We start from the raw sequence: 27,626 nt of genomic DNA, 5'->3' as shown, positions 1-27,626 counted from the left end.
TAAATTAAAGCTTTTTATTTGCAAAATAAAGGCAGGGAGGTTTGGTTGTGTACATCTGCATTCAATCTGAATTGCTGAGAAAGAAATACTTACAAATATTACTAGAACATTACAGTCGCAAATGTACAAAATCTGTAAGTCAAGCGTAAACCATCTGAGATGACTACTTAAACAATAACCATGAAGAGAGATACAGAAGCGCAGTAAATTTAAGATTTGTGGATACTCTGTGTTTTCAGGGAAGGTTTGTTGATCCAGAAAAGCGGTAGTGGAAGTGCTCCTATGTGTTGTATTTGGTCTTTAAGTTTAAAATCAGTCTGGGGCAACTTTTACCTGATAAGAGAAAATATGCCCTTGGATGAAAGCCTTTCCTGGAAGAAAGTGCTGACATTTACACAGAGCTAAAACAGCACTGTTCTTCTCAGTCATCGAACCGCCAGCGGAAAACTGCAAACAATACTGTAAGTGTTTCTGAACGGTGACAAGAGGCAGTTCACAGCTAAAAACAGTCTTCATCATCCTATCATCAAAACATGATAAATGTCATTCTGGCAGCAACTGCCTGAGCCGATTGATTAAAATTTGGTTCCTGTCTTGTCACCCTGATAAACACTTAGGTCTTTTTGTAAGGTATCTTGGCTCATACTTCAAAGGCAGTGAGAGAGCTGGTATGAAAACAACCAAGCCTTGAATGCAACATCAGTCTGGCAGCTGGACCTCTCTTTGATAAGTACTTTTTATTGAAATGTGGCCTTTACTTGCTATTTTAAAGGCATGGGAAATGCAAACTCATGTTTTTACCAATGAAGTCTTAAAAAGCTATGTATAAGTGATTGTTATTGGTAGAATGCAATGCTGACCTCTGTTGATGTTCAGTCCCCTGACCGACAACATCTTGAGCACAATCTGACGACAAGAGAGCTCTATTTTTTTTTTTTTTTGACTGATAAAATAAATATTGATACGTTACACTTAAGAAAATCACCTTCAAATAAATACCCAAGATATCAGGAGAGCATTAAAAAAAAATATACCATGCCTCTTTAAATCATCTTGTAGTCTCACAAGAAAAAAAAAAAACAAAAACAAAGAGCTAAGAAGAAAATCTAGACAGGCGAAGTAGTCCCTGATTAATTCCTTCATGCACATAAAGTCTCTCCATATGTCTTCTATTAATTTTCTCATCATACCCGTGTTTCACCACTTCACCCTAACATCTACTATCTCCTCTTTTACTCTTCTTCCATCCAGAGTCCTCTATTCCTGTTTCCTTCCCAGCTCTTGCCCCCTGACCACATCACCCTGACTTAAATAAAGGCACACAGGTGGTAGAAGAGCTGCAGTACGAGAGGAAGCCGTTAGACAGACAGAACAAGCAGATGGGGTCGTGAAAACCTCTGATCCATCTTTCAGTTGTCTTTCTCTTTGGTCTGGCAGTTGTTGCTGTAACGCCAGCCGAGGCAGGTGCTGCGGGGGAAGTCGAGGAATTGAAGGTAATCCTGGGTAAAATAAGGTTTCTGCTTGATAAAATTATGGAGTTCATCTAGAGAAAGGGATATGAGAGAAAAAAAAAAGAGAAATTAAGTAAAGTTTAGTCCATTGTATTGCTATACTGGATATGTCTCTGTATTATATGAATTTTACTTCATGGAACAGGAAAAGAAACATTTAAATTTCAAGGTGCTACAAGTAGTATTTAACATTAGCAAATCAATATGACATATATTTTTTTGACATTTTAGACCATCACCAAGAGGGTAGGCAGCATCTATTTTGCCTGAAGACACTTATTATGAATGTGAAATTTCAAAGTCTTGGCCACACATGGGGGCTGGACCTGCCTTCCTCTATGGTGGAAAATTTGATCTGGGTCAGTTTGATGAAGTTCACTGGGTGGTCAATGAGGACAGGATAGACAGTGATGACACCAATAAAAACTAACTTAAAAGGGAAGTGAATTTTTGCTGTTGTTGTTGTTGTTTTTTTTTTTTTTTTTGTCGTAAAAGGAGCACCTTTGTTTAACAGAGAAATAGTAAATATAGTCATTATTGACAAGCTCTCATGTCAGCTGAAACACCAGTGAAGTGAACAACTTCATTTCAGCCTTGTCCAAAACAACCGGGGTGGACAAAGACTGTGAGGCCAGACAGCTGCACTGTAGCTGCAAGTCCTTAAAATGTTTACCTCATTATTTTCTAGTCTTTTCTCGTTTGTTCTGCACTGTGCCAACTGTTGCAACAGTAGCAAGCACATGCTGCCCTCAAACCCTGTTGAGGTATTGTAATTATAGGTGAAGTGTGCTTGAGCAAGCCACATTAGAGGTAAATAAAGTGGGAAAGCCAAATTTCCCACTTCCGACCAACATGTGACACTGAAGTCTGCTGAATTTTATGAGAATTAACTTGTTGCATATCAATTACTTATGTTATCTTATGTGAATACCCTTCTTGTCCTTCTGCCATTGCATCTAAAAACTACTCTGAGCTGAAAACAGAAGCTAAGTGGTAACACTTTTCTCCGAGCTACAATAGTAGAATGAAGAGGACAGTCACATAAATTTTATAATTGATGTTTTAAGAATCAGTTCTTTACTAACATATTATTATTGAGATAATAATGCATTTCAAGGTTTCAGTTCATGGAAAGATGAGTACATAATGACAATTTTCATTTTTGGGTGTACTTTTTACATAAAAAATTGTTTCCATGTAGCGAGCATGTACATTCAACCAAAACAGCACTAGACATTTGAGATCGGTGTCAAAGTTTCATCCACTGCAGGATCTTTACTCAAGAGGTGGACACCCTGATCACTGGGCCTTTGGTTGTCTGAACATGAACCGAAACAAATTAGTTAAGGAATACAATGATGTCAGGCAATTATTCTCATAGGATGGTAGAGTCAGATCCCATGGACTGCCATTGCTGTGGGTTTAGGTTGGCGTCAAAAAAGCCTCCAATGGCCTCTACAGTGCATTTTAAATTGTGTACCTGCTGGTCAAATGTAACATGATTTCTTTATGGCACAAAACAGGAAGAGTCTTCTCTTGTGGAAAAAATCTTTTCCAATGTGTTTATTCTCTCCAGTAAAACAAGAAACCTTTGATTGAAGAGCAATCTCCACTTGGCGAAATGTTGTGTTATTTTGAGTAATAATAGCATTAACAATTACCAGTCCTCATCCATGGAGAAATTTGTTTACGGTGATAATGCCACAGCATCACAATTAATCTGGCATTGACATATTCAAGTGTAAAAATGCTTCTTTGTAGCACCTTTAGAGAGAAATGTGGGAGTTATCACAAACACTTACCAAATGTGATTTTCTCTTTGGTGGGTGACTCAAAACTCAAGAAGAGTAAAGAGAGTTCCACCCGGCCAAATCCCAACATGGATTCCAAGATGATGGCCAGGTCATCTTCATGGACCTCCCCTTTTTCCTCGTCTCCATACATCTGTACAAAAAACACTTCTTATTGTAATAACTGTGAACCAAGTCAAACCGGATATAAAAGCAAAAACACTCACCTTGAAGGCCAGCTGGAGGGTCTCCATAGCCTTTGATGGCCGACACACAGAAGACAGAGCGACAACATACTGCCTCATGTCTATCTGCCCATCTGCATTCTGGGAAAAACAAAACACAGCAAAATTTCAGTTGATCGGTGAGATTATAGGCCATGCTAAGCATTGATCTAAATATCTTCAAATGAGTCTTAATATTTCTTGCAAAAACTGTCACTGTATCCTTCTTGAAAGCATGTGCCCTCAGTTGGAAGTGGACATAGACACCCACTGCATGCTACAGACACAACATTACTCAAAAACAAGATAGGAATTTATCATATGTGATGAAATCTGCGCCAATCCACGTCTCCACTGAACTATCTTTACTGAAATAGCAGAAATTAAACAGATAGATTTTAATGTAAAAATGAAGACATGAATAAACACGACTGCAGTTACCTTGGATCTGTCTCTTTTCATATCAGCGTATGTTTTGTTTACCTGGTCAAAGAAGCTGTGGACTTGTGTGAGGGTGTCAGAAACAGGAAGGTTGAGGTACTGGGCAAAGTCCTCCAAACCCAGCCTGTCATCCCACAGCTTTCTGGCTCTTTTGGCCAGCTCCTCTAGCTTAGTGTCTGTAATCCCTGCTCTCAGACTTTATAGATACACACAATACAGCAGAAATAAATAAATAAATAACACAAACATACAGCTTACATTAAACTTTTTGGTCTAATCATGGGCGATATTCCCCAAACTGCCTATAAAATAGGAATGGTGTCTTCTTCAACCACAGGACCCTGAAGAGAAGGCTTGACCATTCTTGAACATTAATATGGACATTATTGTGCAGCCGACATTACATGTAAAACTTTCATTTTGGCCATTTTATGTAAAAACACCATTCAGTTTAATATCCATAATGTATGCTATAAATATGTAATTCAACAATCTAATCATAATACACAGCTCAGCAGCCTTGCTTGTGTTTCCATCCTCCTAACAGTAGGTGTCACTGTTGGTTCAACTTCAGTGTGCCACAAATCCCACATCCCACATCCATCCTGCACCCAGTCCAACCAGTCGGGCCAGTCTCTGTCCACTCACCCTAAGCGGCACACCAGACGATTAAACTCAAGCAGGCTGCTGTTGTTGGGGATACGCAGCGGACCCTGTGATAGGGTGAGCAGGCGGTCATCAAAAGACAGGTCTGTGAGTGGCAGCTTCAGCGCCCTGTCAGGATGCAGGGAGGAGCTTGTGAAGTCCCATCTGATGCAAGTAATTAATATCTGTGTGCCTAAATAATGGCTGAGGTCATGGAAGTCAAACACAAGAACTTGTGCAAACACACACATGCAAACAGAGACACAAAGACACATAGACACACACAGACACACACTTTGGTCAATGACATACACAAACTTACTTTGCCATAAGCTGTCTGACATTATTGGCAAACAGGGCAGGATTGTTCCTCTCTTCCTCTGAAGGAGTGTATACAGGCAAGTACTGAGGAGAGAGAAAGGAAAATAACCACAAATTAATATCAAATTCCAGTACTAATACCACTGGACTGAAGCTGAGGCTGATGTTTTGTGCAGCTTGGTTTCATCTGACTATTTTCATGGTGGGAAATCTGAGAATTCAGAACCATTTATAGTTTCCTACCGAGTTTAATTCTTCTCTATGTGATAAAGATTGCAGTGGTTTCATTTCAAATACTGGATCTATACTTAATATAGGCTGTTTAGTGTCACTGACCAAAACCTAAGTAGCATCAGTTGATCCTATTTGACCAACTCAGTAGACTGCATATCCACATTGTATCTGCTCAGGCTAAGTCTGTCTGGCTGTTCATTTGATCACTCATCTGTCCAGCAACATTCACTGTTTATATAACTCATATGGTTGCATGGGACTACTACAATATGAATGTGCAAACAAATACACTAAGTTATAAGAGGCAGACTACCTACAAGAGCTACACTATGCCACAGTTAGCATGCTTTCTCCTAACCCACAACAGGGTGACCAGATGTCCCATATCTTCAGGGCACATTCCCCTTTTTTGATGCTTTGTCCCTGGCTGGAGCTGCCCCTGAAAATGTCCCCAGGTCCCCCCCTTCTCCGAATGGCCGTGGTATGACCAGGGGACCACTTATGATTTGTAGTTTTTATTTCAAGACCACAAGAATTCTAATCCTGCTTGTAAATGAGGGCATATCACTTTAAGCTTATGTTATGGGCAGTGAATTTTTTTCCTTTTTATTCATAACTGGCTAACACAAACATGGAAGATCTTCAGTTTGTAGACTTTGGACATCTAACACATCCGCTCACTGATCCCACTATTTTACAAGCAGTTTCTGTAAATCTTCCATTTGCCAAAACTGTCCCACACTCAGCTGCCCAACAACAAGCCTAACTATAATGTCAACCCTCCTGATGTTTTTTTCCCTCACCTACAAACTTAATACCCTCTTCACATCAGGCGATCAATTAATCTCAAACTGTTTGCTTTCAGTTGATGCTGCTAGACGACCTAAGCACTTGGATAAGTCCCCAAGTTTATCTTCCTGTGGCGAACTTATTTTATAACCTGGCAGTAAGTGTAGTTACAGCTGAACACAATGGACAGACAGGATCTTCACCTACCCACTGGCTGAGATCCAGGAAGAGGCCTTTGCCTGCCTTGCTGCCTCTTCCTGTCAGTTTATTTGATGTATAACCACTTTTACTTCCCTGCTGAAGTTTCCTCACTCCACAGAGGTTGCCCTGTTCCGAGATCCCTATGGCCTTGTAGCACCTGCCTGTATCTTCATGTTGACTACACTTGTTGTAGTACCTGTCTTTGCCTTCGTTAGGCTAGATAAAGGTTGTTCAAGAGTTCCTGCTCTACTAAACTTACATGACTAAACTTAAATGAAGTCAATGTAAGACTTCAGGCCATGTCCTGACATATGAGCTGACCGATCTCTCTACAGTAGCTTCTCCACCTTTGATAACGGCATCTCATATACTGTCCAGGGCTATATTTAATTGAGGGTTTCCGGGTAACCTCCAATTATCTGCTATCTCGTGAATATGCTCCCTGTCACTCAATCTGCACCTTCTTAGGCATTTGACAGGCTTCTTTGGAACTGCTGGTATTGCTTCCTCACTCATCCATTCATTCATTTTCCAATCCGCTTAACCTAATTAAGGTTGCAGGAGTGCTGGAGCCTATCCCAGCACCTATTGAGCAGAAAGTGGGAAAAATCACCCTGGACAGGTCGCCAGTTCATTGCAAGGCAGACACACACAGACTCATTCACACCTATGGGCAATTTAGTATCTCCAATTCACCTGTCTTATGTCTTTGGACAGTGGGAGGAAACCAAAGCTCCCGGTGGAAACCCACGTAGACACAGGGAGATCATTAATCACACACTTGCAGATTTCAGTAAATACTTGCAGATCTAATGTAACACTTTTGCAATAATAAAGACTTGATCTTACTTCCATAGCTTTAGTGCTATCCTTGCCGCCCCCAGTGACAGGGATATTGATATCCTGCCAACTAACTCCAATATTATCTCTCCAGCTTGGAAAGGGGACTGGAGGTAGTCTGAGGACAGGGTGACATCGTTAAACCAAAGCACTCACCTCTATCTCTATAGGATTATGTAGCTGGCACAGGGTGAGCCACAGGATCTTAAATCTGGAAGACAGAGGAGTTTGTTTAATCAAATACATGGGAAGATAATGGGAGAAGGAGTGGGATGAGGTGAGGAGAATCAGAAAGAGAAAAATAAAAATAAGACAAGGCTGAGCAGATGGTATGGTACAAGAAACAATGTGGGGCTCCCCTAAAGCAGTCTGCCGCATTCCCTTTCAATGGAAAACAGGTCACTAGTGTTTTGACCACATAACAGGCAGTGAACAACGGCAGCTGTATGTAGTTAGTATGTGTGTGAGTGAGAGGAAGAGAGATACTCACGCGCCAGGACCTTGCCACGTCCATGTAACAGTATCCTGTGGAGAGGAAGAGGGAAAAGGAAGCGCCTCAGAATACACACAGACACATATAGGATACACACACTGCAAGAAATCTATTTCCTATGAACTCCGCTTACTCTGTCTTGCCTTTCCCTTAAAGTGGTACAGCTGCAGTTACCTCTGCCAGGTTTGTGTGTGTGTATCAGCCCATGCCATAGGCCCAGTAATGAATGCTGCTAAGGTTACCCTGCATCCATCACTTAAACGACTACTGTTTACTGCAGTATACAAATACTGAGGCAATAATATATACAGTGTAACAGGGAGTGCTACATCAATATGCTTACATTTTACAATTTTATCAAATGTTAAGCAAAGGTGCAAGCTTTGGATTTTAATTATATTTTAGCCCTCCGTGAAAAAAGTTCCCTGTTGGTAAGCATCCACACTTGTTATATAATTTTATACCATTTTTAGCTGAAATTAATATGATATTCAAATATTAAGATACAAGATCATATACTGCGGTTAAGCACTCATGGAACACTCCTCTCCCATCACAACGTGTGGTTGGAAACAGATGTATAATTCAATAAGTAGCGCTTGACATACCATTGCACTGCTGCATTGTTTAGTCCATGCAATTTTTGTTTTCCATGTCTTAACCCCAAGAAAGTATTTTTTTCTTTATTTTGACTTTCATTCATTTCTTTATTTCATTTGCAAATGGCAATTAAGTTGGCTCGAGATCCACAGAGGCCGTCTGGGTGCTTGCAACAGACACCAGTCTTGCCATGCTTGTTAGTATTGCAAAGGTCTTCATTCTCAGCATTTTAGGGCTGCTTGACAGTGAAAAAGGCAAAAAGTAGAAGTAGATATGCAAAACATCCAAGAATACAAAACAGATGTTTTGATTTAGCTCAATAAAAGTCAGTATATCCTTCTTTCTTTTTTGTATACTTGGTTGTACTTTTGGATTGTGAGACCATGCTTCAGTGATGTTCTTACTCCAGAGTTACAAGAACAACACTTATTTGAATATTTATACATTTTTGTTGTAAATACAATTGTTACTTCTTTTTTACATCCAGCTAAGCAATAACAGGTTTTTAAGCTGCAGAATTCCACCACAACTAAATACAGGGATGGAAAATGGAAGGGAATATGGCTGATGATGTAGAAATATACAGCCAGAATAGGAATATGTACACTGGGGATGAGTTTGTACAACGGTGGTTTAGTCGAGTATTTCTCTCCTCACTTAACGCTGCCCCACACTGCCACCTTTTCCCTTGGTGACTACACACAGCAGCAAAGGGAACGGTGACACAAGCTTTCTAGGGAAAACAGACAAGGACAGGGAGGTAATAAGAACTGCATAATTCATGAAAGAGTGAGGAGAGGTGCTGAGAGCGAGACATGAAACCTGTGTGGGGGGAGGGGAGGAGGAGGGGGGTTGAAATATCATCCTACTAGAACATGAAGTCATTCAACATGAGACATACACACGCTGACATGTGGGAAAGAAACCATTACATCACAGGTGTGCGCATGTGTGTGTGTGTGTATGTGGGAGGAGTCATACCGAACTTGAACTTCAAAGGTTGAGCAGGTATGGAAAAGATGACAAGAATGTGGAAGAGGAAGAGATATAGATGAAGGATAATTACCAGTTTGTTCGGGTAGCGCAAGACCACTGGCTGCACGGGGAGTGCTGGTATGAAAGCACCTGGGAGGAAAGGAGGCGGTGGGGGTGGGGGGAGGGGTGGAGAAAAAGAAAATTATATTAGTTGTCCTTTTGGAAAATTCACATGTTGTGACTTGCATTGGCAAAAAAGCAGCAAGCAAGGGAAAGAGATAAAAGGGAAAAAAAATGTCAGAAATACTTATGTCAGAGAAGTCCAAATCATTTATCAACAAGTGGTTACACAACTGTAACACCAACGTATGTATATGCCAGGATCACATTACATTTAAATTGATTGATACTGAAACCTTCTTGTAGTTGCAGTTTTTAGTTATCCGCTTATGCATAAATGACCTAAGCCAATACTATATTTCTTTGACAGCACAGCAAAGCTGATCTGAGCAGAAATAGATTGAAGCAGCACAACAGTGTATTTGGAGTCAGGTGTATTGGTTTGGATGAGTGACAAGCTGACAACCTCAGGATAACCTCTAGCCCTGGCAGACAGGAGCTGCACTGAAAACCTATAATGTCCTGCAGATGACAGACAGACTGAGAAATGGATACATACAAGATTTATTACTGACCAAATCGCCTTACCACCTACTGTCTGACCTTTGAGTAAAAGAGGAATATTGTGAGATGAAGGTTGAAGTGATATGGGTTTTGACATGAACCAATACTTTTGGATTGTGCTAATATTCAGAAACAAGGTAAGAAACAAGAGATTGTGGAGGAGTACAGATACCTCAACAATAAACTGGACTGGACAAACAACACAGATGTCCTGTGCAGGAAGGGCCAAAGTCGTCTCCACCTGCTAAGACGACTGAGGTCCTTTGGAGTCTGTAGGACACTGTTAAAAACCTTCTATGACTCGGTGGTGGCATCTGCAATATTCTATGCAGTGGTCTGCTGGGGCTGTGGAAGCTCTGAGAGGGACAGGAAAAGACTGAACAAACTGGTCAAGAGAACTGGCTCGGTCTTGGACTGCCCTCTAGACACCATTGAGGATGTGGGACAGAGAAGGATGTTAGCCAAGCTGACATCAATCATCGAAAACCCATCCCACCCCCTGCATGAGACGGTGGGGGCCCTAAACAGCACCTTCAGCAGCACCCACCCTGCAAGAAGGAATGTTTCTGCAGGTCCTTTATCCCCACTGCAATCAGACTGTTTAACTCCAGTACTGTGTAATGCTGCACTGTGCTGGTACACACTTGCTGCTGTGTTTTTGCAGACTGACTCTTGCACAAGACTACTGTTTTCTTCTTTGCACTGCCTCATATTATGTATAGTGTATTATACTGTGTATATTGTATATTGTATATTGTGTCCCTTGTTTTGAATCGTCTTTCCTAATGCTGCTGCCTGTAACACCTGCATTTCCCCTATGGGGATAAATAAAGTGTTATCTTATCTTATCTTATCTTAATGGCTATGTAAGTGGATAAAATGTAAAGTGTTTCCTTCAGGATTAAAAAAAAAATGTTTTCCTTGCATTTCATAGCAAAAATTGGTAGTTGCATTGGTTAAATACACATCACAATGACAAAAATAAAGTGAAAAAGAACAAATAAAGAACAAATGAACTACATTACTAATTACTTTAATCGTAATTGAACTAACACCAAGATGTGGCAAAACATAGTTAAAGCCACAGCAGTTTGAGGAAAAACAGGAGGCACTTGTGTCTATTCTCCCCCCACTACTCAGCGAACATATAGCAGTGAGCGCACAGGTGACTTACAACACTGAGCACTAAATTTGCTTTTAAAGCAAGTAGGCCAAGATATAGCCAAGAGTCAAACATGATCATACTTGTTCATATTCACCCAATATGGGGAATATTTTTACTGAATTCAAATTAAATGTCAACTGTAACCTACCTATGACAGCTAAAGGCAAAAGGCTTAACTATATGCAGTCAAATTACATGTATAGCTCCTTAAAGACAGTTCTCAGAGCAGGTTTACCAGATTGAAGACCTTGAGGCTGTTGAGAAAGAATGTGCAGGACAGATGTCAAAGACACAGCCCGCTGCGTTATGTAATTCTGCATTACGTGTTATTTTCATGTGCCAACGTGCAGTTTCTCCTTGACTGGTAGGCTACAAATTGATTGATTTAAAATGATAAATTAGTCAGTGATGTTAGCAAAGAATAATCCGGCCCCTGTGAGCTCTCATTTGAACGAATGCAGCCTACTACCTGATGTCTGACACCCCTGGTGTAGGAGTTTATAAATGATCACTGCCTGATGTAACGCAACACTCTGAATAATGATGTGAATATAATGAGAGGATGGAGAGAAGGAGGGCAAACATGAAAGTGACCGCTCTATTAAGAGACCTTCAGAAAAAGAGAAAAGGAGGGGAGGTTAAGTACACAGCATGTTCACGGCCACACGTGTGTGCCTGTGAACACAGGCACACACGCACGCCGACTCACATCCACAAAACTGTGGTGCTGCATACCAGAAAAGACATAACCAGAAGAGACTAAACTCAGAGAAGACCAGTGGCACAGAGCAGACAGACTGAGCTGGACAAAACACACACACACACAGACATACACAACCATAGCAGGCTAGAGTGTGACCAACAGGGCTTAATGGGAACAACAGTGAACAGAGGACTGGAAGAGAGAGAGGATTAGATAGAGGGGACAGGGAACAATGGAGGCAGCATAATTGGGTTATTGTAGGTCACACACACTCGCACACAAACACATACATGTAAAGAAAACATTACCCATTAGAAATAAAAGGAGCTTGAGCAGCAAAATCTACCACTGGTTTTGCACCTGAACCACACAACATGCTCACTCATTAGAACCTGGATAAGAGCATCGGCTAAATGCTTAGAACATGACATGTCAATGTCCAAAAAACTGAAATCGTGTGAAAACAATCTCTTCTCAGAGAGAAACACTGAAATGAACAGAGGCAAGTCATAACATAGGGAAAGATGGTGTACAAATGAATGTGTCCCAACATCAACAGCTGGACACACCCACAGGGATCTGAAGGGCCAGTCTGTGCATACATAATCATGTACAAACACAGGCACAGCACACGAGACACAGCCTACTGAAATGAACTGAACTGAAATGACTGCACGCATCCTCTCTAACTTACATGCAGACACATGGGAAACTGCCACCAACCACAGCCAAACACTGTGCCAAAGCATAAAGTTTAGGGGATGCTGGTAAGTCAGTCTTCTCTATCAGCACTTTGTAAGAAAACCAAGCATCGTCTGGTAGGCAGGATAGTGAAAATGGATAGCAAATTTAGAGGTCTGCTGGGCACTGTGGCTGCTGGATAAAAAATGCTGGTTTCTTGCCGCGGACACCCCCGTGAAACTTTGTTTTCTCTGCTTGAGTGGTGTCTGTAACAGTGCCTGGCTTCTTCATGAGGATTTACATGGCACATAGGGTTTTACTGTGATTTAAATTTTTCTAAACCGCAACACCCATGGACTATGCTAGCTAACCGGCTCATACTGGCTTGTTGACGAAACTGTACAGTACAGAGTTTCTTTAGCAATCATTTTAGCAAGGCAGGCTTCCCACCATGGCTACAATTTTAAACATTAGGTTTTCATCACTTTGCAAAAGTAAGCCAGGGCTCTTTCATGACCTGTTGCTGACCCTGGGTTTATTAATGCGGGAGTCAGGAAGCAGCATGGTGGGGTCCCACAACAGTTGGGCTTGCAACTGAAAACCATCTAGAGGAGGAGAGAGAGAGAGAGCGGCACACTGTATAGGCAGCCCCAAATAATTTGTTTCAGTCTCAGAGATCTTAACCCTGAGGAAGGGTTAAGGAGGAGGGAAGAATGTGCCAAAAGCAACAAACTGAGCAACAAATTTCTTGTCTCTCTTTTATCTACTAGAGTGGCTTTTCAAGTGATCCTGACTATTCCATGCTGCTTGTTGGTTTGGATGAAGTTGTGCCAGATTTTTCCCTGACTTCCCCAACACATCTATTAAATCTCCTGTCTTTCCCTGTCGGCAACACCTCTCTCTAAATTCACTGATATCCTAGAAATTCCTTGTTCAGTGGAAACCCTCTTTGGCATTATAAACAATATGTTTAACACACACACACACACACACACACACACCAAAACACCATTTACACACACACACACACACACACACACACATGGCTGCCTTCCAGCTGGTTTCAAGGTCAGCACAAAGCAGGAAGTTAAACACATACCAGGCTTGAATATGATGAGACCCGATCTGTTGGTGCATGTTCCCTCGGGGAAAATCATGATCTGGTAGAAACAAACACACATACAGGCACACCCATGTATGCATGCACGCATACATGCATGCCGCACACACATACACGCACACACACACAGCAACAACAACACAGAAATGCATCTCACTTAGTTTTCAGCCCACTGTGTTAAATTAGCCTTGAACTGTATGAACTGTGCAACTGTATTTATGCTATCACATTTCTATGACCAAGTTCACCTGGGACATACAGTGTAATCTGAGTTTAGGTCAGTGTGTGTGTGTGTGAGTGTTACCTGAGGCCACTCCCCTCCAGAATGGGCTCTCCGCTTTATCTCGTCCACAGTTTTCCTTCTGGAGTCCTGGTCAGAGCGAAACACAAACACCGGCCTGATGTAGCTGATCAGAGCTGGGGGGAGCAAGGTGAAGGTGACGTAAAGTGAGAAAGCTGAACTTGAAACTGCAGACATTCAACAATTGTACAAGTGATGTTTAATACCCAACTACTTAATGCAACAGGTAGTACAGCGTGTTTAGGGAAATAAGCTGAGGCCCAGCAACTGGAGTAATCAGATAACAACACATCCCGTAACACAAACATTCAGGTCTGCAAACCTATTATACATTTATTGATTATAAAACACTAGTAATTAATGAGAAATTGAAAAATCAGGTTCAAGAGTATAGGGCTCTGTCAGCTCCATATGATCAGGACACAACCAATTCTTAATTCAAAGTCAAATTAAAGTTCACCCATGGGTGCTGGCAGATGGACAATATCAGAGTTTACTCAACAATTCTGAAGTGGGTGCATCAGAAATCACAAATTCAAAGACCAAACTGGGTTTTTATGTAAGGGAGTGCGGACCGATTGCTGATTCCAGAGTTTGACAAGTATGATGCTACAGCTCTAGTTCTGCTGATACTGGACCAGGCTGATGCTCTTTTGAGTAAGATACGTAGAATGCAGCATAATAGACACTACACTGTTCCTTTCCCTGACTGTATCAGCCCAGCTTCTGCATGCAAAAGATATAAGATGCCTGTCTGCAATAGCTGAAGCCTACCTAGGATCTGTGATTGTGAAAACTTCTTATGTAGTAAGTTACATCTGAAAAGGTGATACATGCATTTGAACATCAATAAATTGTTACCACATTAATTCTGAGACATTAGCATGATTACAAAAAGCAAACAGCACAATTGCAAGAAGACTGACAGTGTCTCCACTGTTTCACATCTTGTACCACCAAATTAAATTTTGTGAGAAATCTTGATTGCTTTAAAGACTGCTTTACAGCTCAAAACAGGAAGAGGATGCTGTTCTTCAGCACAAACAGAGGTACAGCTTTCATTTTATAGCTTTCATAGCTTCTTGCAGAAGAACATGTTGGAACAAGTGAAAGGCCAGTCGAAATCCGCCATGTTTATTCTCCTGAGTAAAGCCAAGAAATATCTTCTTTGCAACCCATCTATTATGCTAGTATATAAATGCCACGCCTTTAATATAATTTCCCTCAAAATGTCGAGGTGTAGTAGCGGTGATGTGTGTTACTCACTGCCCCAGACAGGGATGCTCTTGCTCTCCAGTTTGGTGACTATGGAGCACATGGTCATGGTGACTGGGATGGCATCGAAGTAGGAAGAATGTGGTGCTAGTGTGAGGATGGGCGCTTCAGAAGGCAGCGCCCGCTCCCCTTTCACCTTGATCCAGTGGAACCCTCCACAGAACCACATGGCCCGCATGATCACCCGGAGGGACAGGTCCACCAGTCTGACGAGGGAGCACAAAGATGGTTAAGAGTGTGTGTGTGTGTCCTTTATTTATTCAGGGAAGGTTGACTCAACATGCTTGCTCTTTTCCAGCAACGCCCTGCTTCACATTTACAGCTGCCCACAATCACACTGGCAGCTGCCAAGTACAACCAGTCTTTGGGTTGCTGCTGGAACAATCTGGGCATTTATTACCTTGCTCAAGAGCTACTGAACAGTAGATGTTGAGGTAGGGGACCATGTTACTCATTCCATTCGTCATGAGAAATCGTATAAGCAAATGAATATAAGTTGGTGGTTGAGAATGGGCTTGTTTTACCGTCATTATCCTCACAAATAGTGACACTGAAAGAACACTGAAATTCACATACACACTTTACACACACTCTCCCACCTATCATGGCTGGCTATGACCACGTATGGCTTTTCACACTTTCCCACTCACGCACCTCCTCCACCATGACTGCGGCTCCATCGTGTACTCAGAGCGTCCCAGGGAAGCCATGAAGGCGAAGGGCCAAGCAAGCAGCATGAGGAAGGCCGCTAGTAGCAGGCGCACTGGGAACACCGTCACCGACATCAGTCCTATCTACAGAAGAGAAGAAAGGAGAGTGTGTGTGTGTGACAGAGAGAGAGAGAGAGACACACACAAAGAGAGAGATGAATGGGTTACATTTTTAGCATTCCACTGTATTTCTACAACCCATTATTCACTGTACAGTACATTCATTTAACATTCCTGTGAATGCTTTTTATCCACCAACAGTCAAACGCTGATTTGAAATTTACACATTCCAGCAGTGAACATGCCCGCATGCCCTGCAGGGCCATGAGGGGGGGTAGGAAATTGAATTTCTGCTGGCAGGAAGCAAAAGGCAGTCGTCTATCAATGGGAGACACACCGCCTGTCATGCCTTCCTCACAAAGTCCTGGTTAGCATCCTCCAGACTGTGGCAGCCTCACGTCCAACACATACAGGTCTACACAACCACAGAAACGTCCAGTGAAATATAGTTTTGATTGCATGTAAATCTAGATGTTGAGGAGTTTTTGGTGAATAATGGTAGCGGCAGAAAAAGGTTTTTGCAGATGCAGTGACAAAACACAAGCAAGCAGTGATGATGTCCACCATGATGAATCATAAGAAACAGGAGACTCCTGCACACTGTCGACTTACGTGCAAGAAAATTTCAGTCTTTCAGCAGATTAAAACAGCGGAACAGTCAGTGTGCATATCTCATATTAACTCCACCTACTATGTGTAGGAGCATCACAGTTAGGGCTGCACACTTAATTGAAATCGTATCAAAATCGCAATATGGGTAAGTGCAATAATGAAATCACAGCAGCTGCAATGTTTTGATAAAGATTAAATGTGACCGTAAGCTATTATAAATGAAATATTATGGAGAGGCGCCCTAACATACAAAAACAGGATGGCTTGGTTCAGACCCCAGCAAAAATCACACCATCCTTATTTAAGTTTTTTTTTTTTTTTTCAGTTAAAATGAAAATTATGATGTAAAAATGATCATTCCCACTAAAATATCTCCCACAACTATCTGTCAAACATCACATCTATTATAATAATTGCAAAATTATTATTTTTTTCCATATCGTGCAGCTCTAAACAGTGTCAATAGCATGCAGGTGGATTCTGTTTCTTCTAATACTGAGCCATTTCTGTGACATACCTGTGCTTTTATTTAATCCATCATGATGGATTAAATCTGTACCGAGCCAAGCAGTTTTATTTTGTAGATGCTGGATATCAATATAAAAACGTTTCATTCACCACAAGTTCATCAGATTTGTCCCAGCAGTCTCTGAAATATTGCGGGTGGGGCTTAGAGCCCTGTTGGCCTGACGGCGGAGCTGTGTTGGGCCGATCAGGTGGACCCTGAGTGGACCCGGTTGGGAGAAAGGGTCTTGCCACCTCATGTCACCTCCCAGGGGGTCTGTAGTTCGACCACAGTAGGGACAGCCTTGTTTTACTGTGCTCAATAATGTATTTATTTATTGATTAATCCATTAATCAATCAAACTCTAACCCACAACAAATACATTTTAAAACAAAACAGAAGAGGAAAAGGGAAGGAGTGGAAAAAAGGAGGGGAACGCAAGGGAAGGAGGAATGGGGAGAAGAGAGGGACAACAGGGAAGGAGGAAGAGAGAGAAGGAGAAGGAATGAAGGGAAAAAAATCTTTTATTTATTTATTTATTTTTTTGTTTTTCTTTCTTTTTCTTACATGGTCATTTATATCAACTCATCCTTTTACACTGATGGCCCAGTTTCTGTAATGTAATGTTTGTTCCACTGTAATATCGTATGTGTGCACGTGATGTCATGCAGTGTCTATGTTAAATCGCTTGTTGTGCATTTGTCTTGCTTCACCAGTCAAAAAACAAACAAACAAACAAACAAACAAACTGGACCGCAGTGTCAAAATCCATCATTCCCCCACGTTTCCTCCACAGGGAAACAGACGGACAGACAAATGGCCAGAGCCCAGTCCATAGTACCTTGCTTAATAGTTGATTATAGAGGACAATTAAAAGGTACTCCTCCTTCTGATCTCTTAACTCAGGATCATGACCAATAACTGAAAAAACCCCTCAGGCAACACCATGCACTGTATAAGGGTGAGTTCAAACTCTAGTGACTCCAGTGTGAGTCATGGAGCTAAAGCTTAGTAAAGCCCACAATCCCCGAACAGAGATGAGATGTCAGCTGACTGACCTGTCATGCCTTTTCTCTTACTCTGTAATGAGGCAGATATGGTGTGCGGGTGTACTAAAAGGGTCACAAAGTCACGGCTGCCAGTGTAAATTCTGACTGTGTGACATCTTAAACCCCCGTGTCTGTCCCGTTAGATCCATCTCCCTCTTTCATTCAGCTCTCTCATCAACGTCCTGGCTTGCCTTACAGTAATCTCCAATCTCAGAGGAATTCCTTGCCCCACCCATTCATCCATCCAGCCATCTATCTATCTATCCAGCTGACGAGCATCTCTTCACTCAGCGACCCGTTCATCTATCACACCTCTCTCTCTATTTCTCTCCCCTTCCTACTTTGCAATTATGTTCATTCTGTTGCCACTCTGGGGAATTGTATCCACACCCCCTCCTGCGCTTCTTTCCTTTCCCCACACTCTTCTTCTTTCTCTCTAGGAGCCCAGGTGCAAGCTGCAGGGCCAGATTAATAAATAAACAGTAATGGGGGTGATTTATGACGCTCTTAGGCCTCCCTACCCCCGTCCTTAACGCACAGTGGACTCATCCTCGCAGCTTAACAAACCCATCTGGGAGGATCCACTGACATTTTTCTCAGAGGGCAAGATGGGATTTTGACAGGGTGGGGTGGGGGTTGCAGCTTTTTATGTGGGTACCACCCCTCCACGGCTGATATCTTTTGCTGTGAAAGAATGGGCCTAGGCAACTCTTTAGTCAAAGCGGTAACATAACTCAGGAGGCAATGCTCAGGTCAGAAGCGATGTTCTTGCTCAACTTACTACACAGTTGCTCAGTCATTTTTTACACTGTTTACCACAATTCTGGAAACTGGGAAAAAAAAAAAAAAAAAAAAAAAAAAAAAAAATCAGCTCAATATCCTGTGTTGATGTCTTGTCATCCTTGTGCTCAATAAAATTGAAGTAGTGGGAATACTTAAACCTAAAAACAGTCAATGTAATTTCCTATCTAATCTAGTTTAGTGTAGAGGACAATGAAATAATGATGAAAATGAATCATGAGATGAGGGTTGGATATTAGTTTTTCAATAACCGTATTACTTTAGTGGGTAACGACTTGTTTTCAACATTGTTAAATGTAATATTGCAACTGAGGGCTAGAGTGGAAAAAGCTGTGTGTGTCCTGTGTCATGAGGGGAAAATTCAAGAGTTTGTAGTCATCTTGTGTGTGAAATATTCAGGAGACTCTGGGGTGCTGCAAAAAAAAGCATTGTCTTGTGACACACACACACACACACACACACACACACACACACACCTTCTGTCTTAGGCCATTAAGGCATGGAGTTACTCATCCTTTGTAAAGCAGGGCATTTCCTTTCCCCTGAACATACATGTGCATCACAAACACTCGCACACATGCCATATCATGCACACATTCATAACATGCAAAGACAAATGTTAGATAGACACAAGATAGACACATGCCAAGCATGTACACACCCACACACGGTTGGGTGTCGCACCCAGCGGGAGAAACAGATGGGGGGGGCAGGGCGGTGCAGAGGTATGAGCCAGATGGAGAGAGGGGCCAGAAGCCTTAAGGTGCAATGGGTCTTACTTCAGTAAAGGGAAGCTGACAATCCTGCAAATTTAACTGGATCGCAGATTAAGTGCTACGAAAGAAACTATATTATTAATCTTTAAACCTTGTTTAATATACATTTTTGAAGTAATAATCCATTACATTCTTTAATCCTTGTTAAAGGATACTTCAGCAGTTGGGGACAACAAGACACCTTTGTCCACTACTATCTCTCTTGTCTTGCTTGAAAAGGTAAAAAAAAAAATCCCTCCTACTGATACTTTAACATCTTTTATGGGACTGTAACTTTCTTTCTCTGCCCTTTTCTTCCCACAACCCTCACTTCGTTCTCCAGGGTAACTGGAGGTTAAAAAGAGAAATTTTAAGCGCTTTTCAATTCTACCTAGAACTTTTTTTTTTTTTTAGACTAATTAAAGAAATACAAATAAAAGAGACTTTAAAAAATAGAAAACTATTTCTGATAGAACAAACCTAATCAAAGTCCTTAAACAACAAATGAGCAGAATGAGAAAATGGAAAACAGAGCATTAAATGTTAAGGGACACATGAGTTTAGTAAAGCTGAAATGAAGCATGTTGCACTGATGATCCTGTTCTATATAAAACTAAGAGAAGACATGCAATGCACAGAAACTGGTCACTGAATGGTGAAAAAAAATTACAGCAGACTTTTAATAATTAAAAAAAAAAAAAAAAAAAAAAAAAAAAAAAAAAAATTAAAGGCTTTAAATGTAGCTCATGGACTTTCAAACCAGCAGATATCCTGTTTTCACTCTCCTCCTTGCCATACAGCATACCATCAAAGTCCCATGTGCAATGAGAGCCAGCACACATTATCCTATGGTGAAGGGACACCCAGGAGTGTGGGCTAATTGCTCTGGGCTAATTGTTTTCAATTTGAGAGCCAATGACAGAGCAGTTTGATTTCCACCAGGGGACCCAGGGAGCACTCCTCTTCCTCTCCTGCCATGTTGTAATTGACAGCTCAGGCGGAGGGAAAGGCCGAGCAGCAGGAACACTCTGCCAGGCCAAAGCCTATAGGGCTAATGGTATGGCTGTTTTGTCAGCACTTTGACACAACATCATTTTGCATAGAGTCCATGTCTCTGGAGCAATTTTGTTTTTTATTCCAGCATCCTGTATTTTTCCAGGAAGCACAACACCGATGCTGATTGGAGGGACAATCCTGCAACAGCACAACATACCTGGTGGCTCCATAAATTACACAACATTTTCACATTTACATTTTGCATATAGGCTAGCTGATGGTCTTATCCAAAAATCAAGAACGATTACTTTTCTCCAGATTTGAGGATCATTTTCATGTTCTCTCCTGATGCAGCTTTGGGTCCCAGTCCAGTCTCTGCACACCGTGGCTCTGTCAAATGTCACGTCTTTGTCTGAGAGTTGGAGAGCTGGCAGCCATGTCTGTATGATGTTCACTGCTCAGTTATGTGTGACTCAGCTGGACAGAGCGCTCTTGGTTTGTTTCACTTGCTGACCTAGTTGGTTTACTCGGCTGCTGATCAAGTTTGCTGGGAGTTAGAAAAAAAAAAAAGGCTTTCCAGGAAGGGTAAGAGCCATGGGGAGGAATGTGCTTGTGCATCAAACAGCAATAGCTTTCCTCTGTTTTACACACACACACACACACACACACACACACACACACACACACACACACACACACACACACACAGGTTTACAAGCAGACAGATACCCACAGAGGAAAGACACACATCATGGCTGTACTGCTGGCGGCATTTAAGTAAGCTGTGTTTTTGTTCAGGCACAGCTTCTATTTGTTTGTGTGTGTGTGTGTGTGTGTGTGTGTGTGTGTGTGTGTGTGTGTGTTTGTGTGTGAGTGAGTGATCACACGTGTCTCAAATGGAAAAACACACCTCACTGCCACATTAGAAGCAGGTAGTGGGAGGTGAGAAGCAGACACAGATAGCCCGGACTGCTGCTTTAACTGGGCAGACACAACAACTGTTTACAATCTGCTACAAACTCCAGTGGAAAAACTGACAACGGGGTATAAGTATTACTTTTACAGAGATCCTTCTAGCAAGAGCAGTTCTGGGAACGTTTTTAATCCAGGTTAGCTGAAACCTATTATAAGACTTTGTAAGACCTATTAAGTGCTATCAGTAATTGAAGTTAAAGGGACAGTTCATCCATTTTGAAACGCTTTGTATTATTTCACTCTCCCCCAGCTGTTATGTAGGACAGTAGTGGCTCTATCTTCCTCTCATTGTTATCGAGTGCTGGATACTGGCTGGATGCTCCACATGCTAACTGTTAGCCTCCTGCCATTGAGGTGGACTTCCCCCCAGCGAACATTCTCAAAAATAACCATTCTGTTCCACTCAAATTGTTAAACTAAATTAAAACAATGGCTGGCAGGTGCCTGAAAGGTATGTGAAAGATGAGAGATAGATGGGAGCGGAGGAAAAGAAGAGGTTATGTTTTAGTACTTGGGACTAAAAGAGACCTAGTGGTCTTTAGTAATCTTTTAGTACATGGGACAGAGTTCTGAAAATAATGAAGAATACTACCAACAGCAAACGCATGAAATCTACTTCTGTCATTGCTCCTCTGGCATGGAGTGATACAGGAAGTGCAGAGGTTACCGGATCTTTCTGGATGTTGATAATAAAAATAGTTGCAAATAATAATTTGAGCAAAACTATCATCTGTGTGCACTTATCAATGGTACATGCACTGTAGTTACAAAAAGTGAAACATGATGTCAGTGATGTTAAACCATCTTTGAGTAGCTTAAGATGTTTATTTTGAAAAATACTAACTGGGGGAAAGTTGGCCTCAATGGCAGGAGGCTAACAGTTAGCATGTGGAGCATCCAGCTAGTTTCCAGCATTCAGTAACAACAAGAGGAAGATAGCACAACTACTGTCCTACATAACAGCTGGGGGGTGGGGGTGGGAGGTAGGGGTTAAAATAATGTCAGCTTTTTCAAAATGGGTGAACTGGACCCTTTAAGAGCAATTTAACAACCAAAACACTAGACCAAAACCTGGCAAACGCAACCTGGATATAGGTGATGAAAGCTATGGGCAATGTAAGATAAATAATATGTGGAAAATAATTATGGGGATGTTGATGAAGTCGAATTGGATTTATGAGTGTGCACAAGACAGAAATAAATAATCTAACATGCAAGAGGATCAAATATACTGTAAACCGCAACTGCGAGACACATAATCCAGCAAAAGAAAATAAAACAGACCGTGCTGCTGATCCCATGCCTAACCTCTGGTGTAGCTACACAGTTCATGCCTTTACAATGAAACTTGATTGAGCTTGTTATGAAACTTAAGACCTCTGAATGGTTTGAGGCAGTGGCTTCACATGTTGTCGCAACCAGAGCCTGCAGGACTCTGGAGGTCACGGCGTAGCAGAGTCAGTGGAATGTAATTGTTGGAACCACACTGTGCCAACATGAAGGCCAATTTCCTGAGCCCTCTGCTTTGTATATGAGGCTTTCAATGCAAGCAGGCACCCCTGGGGCCGGGGGCTATGGGGAAAAGGCTAAACAGATAAGCCCACTGGGGACAGAGCTGGGGAAGTGCACTTCCTCCCCTTGTGAGCGTGTGTGCAGGCGAAAAATGCTCCATTCTACACAGCAAAAAATGTCAATCTCTGCTCTCCTTTTCAATCTTAAAGGGTGGCAACTAACGATTACTCTCACTGTTGAAAAATGTGTCCACTAATGTGTCATCAATAAATCGATGAATCATTTCTTCTAAAAAGTGTCAAAAATAATGTCAAATGCAATCGCTAGTTACAGTATCTTAAAATTGCTTACTTAGTCTGACCAGGAGTCAAAAATGTCCCAAAGTTTTCATTTTAAAATGGTATGAAACACAAAGAAGCAACACAAAACGTAGCACTTGTACAGCTGTAACCAGCATATGTTTGCTGTTTTTACTTGATAAATGACTAAAACAATTTGATTATCAAAATTATATTTTCTAAATGTTGTGTTTATTTCGGCATTAAGCCTTATTTTTTATCCTAAAAAGAAAAAAAAAAAAATAGTGCAAACAGGATGCTAAAATTACACTTGTTTTCAATGTATGTTTATTTCTTTCAGTTTTTTTTTAGAGTCAATATTTTGCAACGAGGGAGGAACAAAAAAAAACAAAAACAAATCAATCCACTTGCATCAGGGAAATGACATTTGACTAAGGAAATGCTTTGCAAATGAAAGTCTTTAGACCCTCAGATGGCAGCTCTCTTTAAGTGGTTTGAACAAGAAAAACAAGTTAAATTTGATTTGACACTGCACTCAACACTACATGAAATGACTTGTTGAAACTGACACTTTTTACAGTGTGTGTGTGCTGTTAACAGACCACAGTAATCGCTCGGTATGAGAACCCATTGATCCACAGATTGATGGATGATGACAGATCCCACCCTGACCGTCACAGATTCCATTGATTTCTGCGGTGGACTAAGGATGCCTAAACAGAGCCAGGCACAGTAATCCATCTGTATCAGCAAGAGTGGAGCATCTCACCAGCCACTATTGTTGTCCACAATCATGTTGGATCTGGATCACACACCTCGCCCTGAATGGCACAGGCCTAGCACAGTCCTTTGAGTCGCCTATACGTGATGTTTAACCATCAGCTTGTTTAATCACCAAACGCCTGTGCTGACACTGAAGTGTAAACATGGTGTGTATGTGTGTGTGTGTGCAGGGGTGAAAAGAATTAGCTGGGGGGGTAAACTGATAGAGGGAGAGTGTGGAAGTCATGTGCATGGTGTCTGATCAGCATGGCAGCACACGGCAGCTGCCTTTACAAGTAAATCTTTGCAAATCTGGTGGATCAAGACTCAGCCCTGGTTGAGCAGCAGCAATCATTGTGCTGGGACGTGGCGAGTACCTGACTGACACCGTTTACAGCATCAGATGACAAACAAAATGTACCATCAGCTTCGCTGAAGCTACAAAGCACCAACATGCTGCTATCTGACTTGTTGCAAATCAAAATTCCTCAGACAATAAGAGCCTTAAACTTGGGGGGAAAGGGACAAAATCAACTGTCACGATATACTTGACTGAATACCTCTACAATGATATTGTACTGATACTGTAGGGATGACAAAAAGCTGCACCTCTTCACTGTCTTTAAAACCAGGAAAAGATGGCACTTATGCCTCATGATATCACAACATCCAAAATCCCACACAAAATCTACTTATGTATCAGAATATCAATATAATATTGTGATACTGCCAAGTCCCACCTGAACCTTAGACAAAACCTGTACAGTGAAGTAAGTTGTTCCTTGTTACCCTGCGCTACATAATAAAAATATGTTCAGTTCACCCACAAGGTTTGCAAGAGTGTGGTTATTCACAAACTTAACTAGTTACAAAAGTGTGTGATGATATACAGCTGAATCATATTTTAGACATCGGGAATGCATTTCCTCATTATGTGCTGTGTTATGTGTTGACCATATTTGCCCAGGCTTTCTGAATGTTTCATGAAGTTATATTTAATACCTTTTAGCACTGTAAATTCCAGTAATAATGAAAGACGGGACCAATTTTGAGACTGAAATTTATGTAAAAATCAAAACAGTCTGATACAGACCTGCATGGCGGAGGGGATTTCAATGAAAACGTTTTTTAATGTTTCCTTTGAAAACTGATTTTATTATTCTTTTTTTAAAGAATATTCAATATTTTCTGACAACCTGCACACACTGATATGTAAGTATATCTGAAAAGTTTGTTGGCCATTCATAATGCATTTCTAATGTGATGATCATGTACAAGTTCCTATTTATTTATTTATTTATTCATTCATTCATTATTTAGGGTTTGAGGACCTCCAGGGGAACCCCATGTGATTCCAGGGGTCCACTGCAAAATGAGGATTATTTTCATACTATATTGCACTGACTAAATGCTTGTACCATGACTGTATAAGAGTTTGCTCTCCTCACTGCAGTCACAGCGGCTGCAGTATCAGCCTGCATCAGTTTATAACAACAAAAACCCTCTCAAATGAAGCTCCTTAGGCTAAAACCTTACCTAAATGAGATCTGTAATCTGTGGTGGATCTGTGTGGAAGTTAATTCTTAGTATGCATTTTAGGAAGTAGTACCAAACTGCCTCTAGTACTATCAAGCTCATATAAGTTTGAAGATGCCAGCTCCTTTCAGGCATGCTTTAATCAATGTTTTATTTAAGTTATAGCCTAATCACTGCTTTTCCTTCACCTTGTCATAATCACTGCCTGGAGGAGCTTCTTTACCATATTAGCCAACTTTTATTATGAACACTGACTGTCCTTGCCAGTCTCCTGACTGTCCCAACACCACTCAGTATTTAAAGGGAGTTTTCCACTGTTAGTGAAATGCCTGTCACACACCTACATGTAATTTAATAAGACTCAGCGGAGTGAAAATGACAAATGTCTCAAAGTTTTGGACGAGTGGAAAAGAAACGACATTAGCATGCATGCCCGGTTGGAGAGCTGAATACAGCTGTGGTTAATTAGTTCCTACAGTCTTACCTTAATTTTCTCTGTTAAGGTGAATCTCAGTTCGTGGACGAAGGGGTTAGTGTTTCCATACATCCTGGAGGGGCGACTGGCTGGCAACTTCATTGCTGACAAGAGGAAAGCCCCAGAACGAGAAGGAAAGCCGTGTTGGTGTGAAGTCCCCGGCAGCTGAGTGTGGTGTGCTCGGCTCAGCCTCGGTGTCCTCCTCAGCGCCGACACACTCCCCCGGTAGTCCGCTGTTTGTTGGCGACCGCCTGGCGCAGCCTGAGGGGCTGATGATGTGGGCTGGGCGGGGAGGATCACTCACCAGCACTGTCAAGCGAGCCGGGATACACTGCGTGACATCCGCTTACAAATGTCAAAATAAAGCCCTCACGGTTTGAAGACGAGCTGCCCTCTGGCGGCCCCAAAGCTTCTCAACCAACTCTTTGCATAACTAAAGGAGCTGGGACCAGTGGGGACAGGACGTGACTGGTGTCTGTGTTGTGTTTGCTCAGCTCGGGACTGGTCATTTTCTACACCCACATAAACACTAAACACTCTTTTTTTGTTTGTTTATTTGTTTGTTTGTTTTTGTTATGTAGCCCTGGCGAATTCTTAGTATTCCCCACGACATCACATGTATGTCCTATTAATATTGTGCATTACCTTATTGTTTACATAGCTCACTGACTGTGGCTCTCCCCTGAAAGTACTTAACCGCTATTCTTTTAAATACATACCTATATAAATACATGCATATACAAACCTCCTATTTTGCTACCAAGAGGGCAATGTTGTGAGGTGCTGAATGTTATCAAATTACAGCAATTTGTCATTTTTCTCCACTACCAGTTATTGCTAATTGTTGTTATGCTGCATAGGAGGCTCTATACCAGAGAAATGTTTTTGTCCAGAATGCAAAATTTTCAGTTTTACTTCACTTACTGAGGCGAGGAACTCTTGCTTATTAAACCAGTAAAACTAAACAGAACAACTGCATCTGTGTTATCATTCAAGTGTTTACTCATTAATAGTTTCTGAAATATGCCAAAAGCACACCCTGGACTGGTGAATGTCCAATATTATTTTTTTTGTCTTGCAAATAATATAAAGAGCTGTCAGGCACTCCACCTCCAACTCCAGACCTTTCTGGATTTCATCTGCACTCATATGATCAGCATCATTCAACTGATTCACCTCCAGTCTCATTGGCAGGGAACCCTTGCAAGAAATTATTGATTTCGTTGTCAAAACATATTAAAGAGTTGAAAAATATTAGTATATTGTAGTATATTTACCATATTTACAGAATGTGATTTGACTGAGAAGCCTGACAATTATTTGTGAACAATGTATATGAAATAGCTGACAGAACCCTGCAGTAACTTGTGCTAATTCTTCTAGGTGATGATACCACAGAATTAACTCTGATTTGCCAGCTGCAATTAATCAGAAAATCACTGATCCACAAAATGAAGTTGTGATTGACCTTATGGTCCTTCAGCATGTTTCCCAGTAAATGAGGCCATACATTATTAAAAGCAATTACTAGATCAATGAAGAGAATGTTAACACAACTGTGAGCTTGTTCCAAATGTTTATAAATA

General features: G+C 41.4%; 1 protein-coding gene across 1 annotated transcript; it reads right to left on the bottom strand.

Moving 5' to 3' along the window:
- lpcat1 (lysophosphatidylcholine acyltransferase 1) lies at positions 1-26,374 on the bottom strand. Its single transcript, XM_030064334.1, has 14 exons — positions 26,050-26,374; positions 15,648-15,787; positions 14,985-15,199; positions 13,722-13,834; positions 13,397-13,457; positions 9,156-9,214; positions 7,487-7,521; positions 7,153-7,207; positions 4,934-5,016; positions 4,615-4,740; positions 4,009-4,162; positions 3,529-3,627; positions 3,314-3,455; positions 1-1,543 (listed from the first exon to the last, which is right to left on the bottom strand). The coding sequence occupies exons 1-14, from the start codon at positions 26,140-26,142 to the stop codon at positions 1,410-1,412; spliced, it is 1,509 nt and encodes a 502-aa protein (XP_029920194.1). The 5' UTR covers positions 26,143-26,374; the 3' UTR covers positions 1-1,409.
- Between the last annotated feature and the right edge of the window lie 1,252 nt (positions 26,375-27,626).

Source organism: Myripristis murdjan, chromosome 11, assembly GCF_902150065.1.
Source record: "Myripristis murdjan chromosome 11, fMyrMur1.1, whole genome shotgun sequence".
NCBI lineage: Eukaryota > Metazoa > Chordata > Actinopteri > Holocentriformes > Holocentridae > Myripristis > Myripristis murdjan.
The sequence above is the reverse complement of the archived record's forward strand: the minus strand, read 5'-3'. Positions and strand labels throughout refer to the sequence as shown.

Excerpts from the sequence above, each read along its gene's own strand:
- lpcat1 (XM_030064334.1), bottom strand. The coding sequence starts at position 26,142 with ATGAAGTTGCCAGCCAGTCGCCCCTCCAGGATGTATGGAAACACTAAC. Across the intron at positions 9,215-13,396 it reads TCTCATCATATTCAAGCCTG|GTGCTTTCATACCAGCACTC; the intron begins GTATGTGTTTAA and ends CTTTCCTCCCAG. Across the intron at positions 4,741-4,933 it reads GTCAGACAGCTTATGGCAAA|GGCGCTGAAGCTGCCACTCA; the intron begins GTAAGTTTGTGT and ends GCATCCTGACAG.